Consider the following 1,011-nt stretch of genomic DNA (forward strand, 5'->3'; position numbering starts at 1 on the left):
AGCCATTCCAGGCAGCAGAGGCATCCTGAGAGCTGGGAGTATCTTGGGCACCAGCTACCTCCCAGGGCTGGGAGTATGCCAAGGTCAAGGAACATCCCAGAGGGCTGGGAGCATCCCAGRGATGGAAATTACAGTTTTACRCTGCTTGAGTGCTCCCTTCTCTTTTGATGTGGTGGAATGAAATGTAGAGAGGGATGAGTTACCTTGGATTAGGAAGCTTCCCAGGGTGATGTRTAAGAAAAGCCCTTGGAAACCCATAGTCCTGATGGGTATCTCCAAAGAGAAGAGCTGGTGACAGCATAACCGGCCATGTTGGGACACTGCCACAGCAGCACAGGCTGTCCCCCTCCTCCTGTGGGACACCAGGTGACTGTAATCCACATCTTTCCAGGCTCTCATCCCCACCGTAGAAGGAGTTCATTGGCTTCTTCTGGCTAATCCTTGTGAAAGCGGTCAGGAAGCCACTACAACATAGGGTTGCACCCATATGGGACACRTGCTCTTGCTGCCTCTGTCCCTARGAAGGTTTCAGGCTCTGGATTTAGGCATGAGGCTCCCAGCATCTGTTTAGGCTCTTGAGAACTGTGGGAAATGGGTTCTGGGTGAGGGTCCCCAATGAATCAGCCTCTGGGCAAAATATAGCTCCTTCCGTTGACAGCACAGCTTGCCAGGCATGCTAGCAGATGTCGAAGCCCTTCCCCAGACCTGGCACTGAGCCCTGTCTGAGTATCTGTCTGTCTGGCAGGATGTGGACAACATCTACCATAGCCAAGACTGCAGGGAGTTCAACCTACTGGATTTCAGCCACTTGGAGAGCCGGTGAGTCATTCAACCCCACCAAGTGCATCCTGGAGCACACCATTTCTCAAGCACCTTGGCCATGCTGCCCTGCACCCACCAGCACTTGTCTCCTTCCTTGCTGTGCATGGCAGGAGCTTTTCTGTTCTCTTGTTGGAGGTTTTTATCTCTTCATGTGTTCCAAGGATGGTAGGTTTATGTCCTGCTGGCTGC

At 52.7% G+C, this 1,011-nt stretch overlaps 1 protein-coding gene across 1 annotated transcript in view; it reads left to right on the forward strand.

Moving 5' to 3' along the window:
• Positions 1-1,011, forward strand: part of LOC146586095 (capping protein, Arp2/3 and myosin-I linker protein 2-like) — a gene marked incomplete at its 5' end in the record, with an annotated part of 29,410 nt that overhangs the window by 1,312 nt on the left and 27,087 nt on the right. Inside the window, 2 exons of the mRNA XM_085321848.1 lie at positions 746-819; positions 984-987. Coding sequence (XP_085177974.1) covers positions 746-819; positions 984-987 — 78 coding nt within the window. The remainder of the gene's footprint in view (positions 1-745; positions 820-983; positions 988-1,011) is intronic.

Source organism: Rhea americana, unplaced genomic scaffold (assembly GCF_003343005.1).
Source record: "Rhea americana isolate MKP2758 unplaced genomic scaffold, rheAme1 scaffold_718, whole genome shotgun sequence".
Taxonomy (NCBI): domain Eukaryota; kingdom Metazoa; phylum Chordata; class Aves; order Rheiformes; family Rheidae; genus Rhea; species Rhea americana.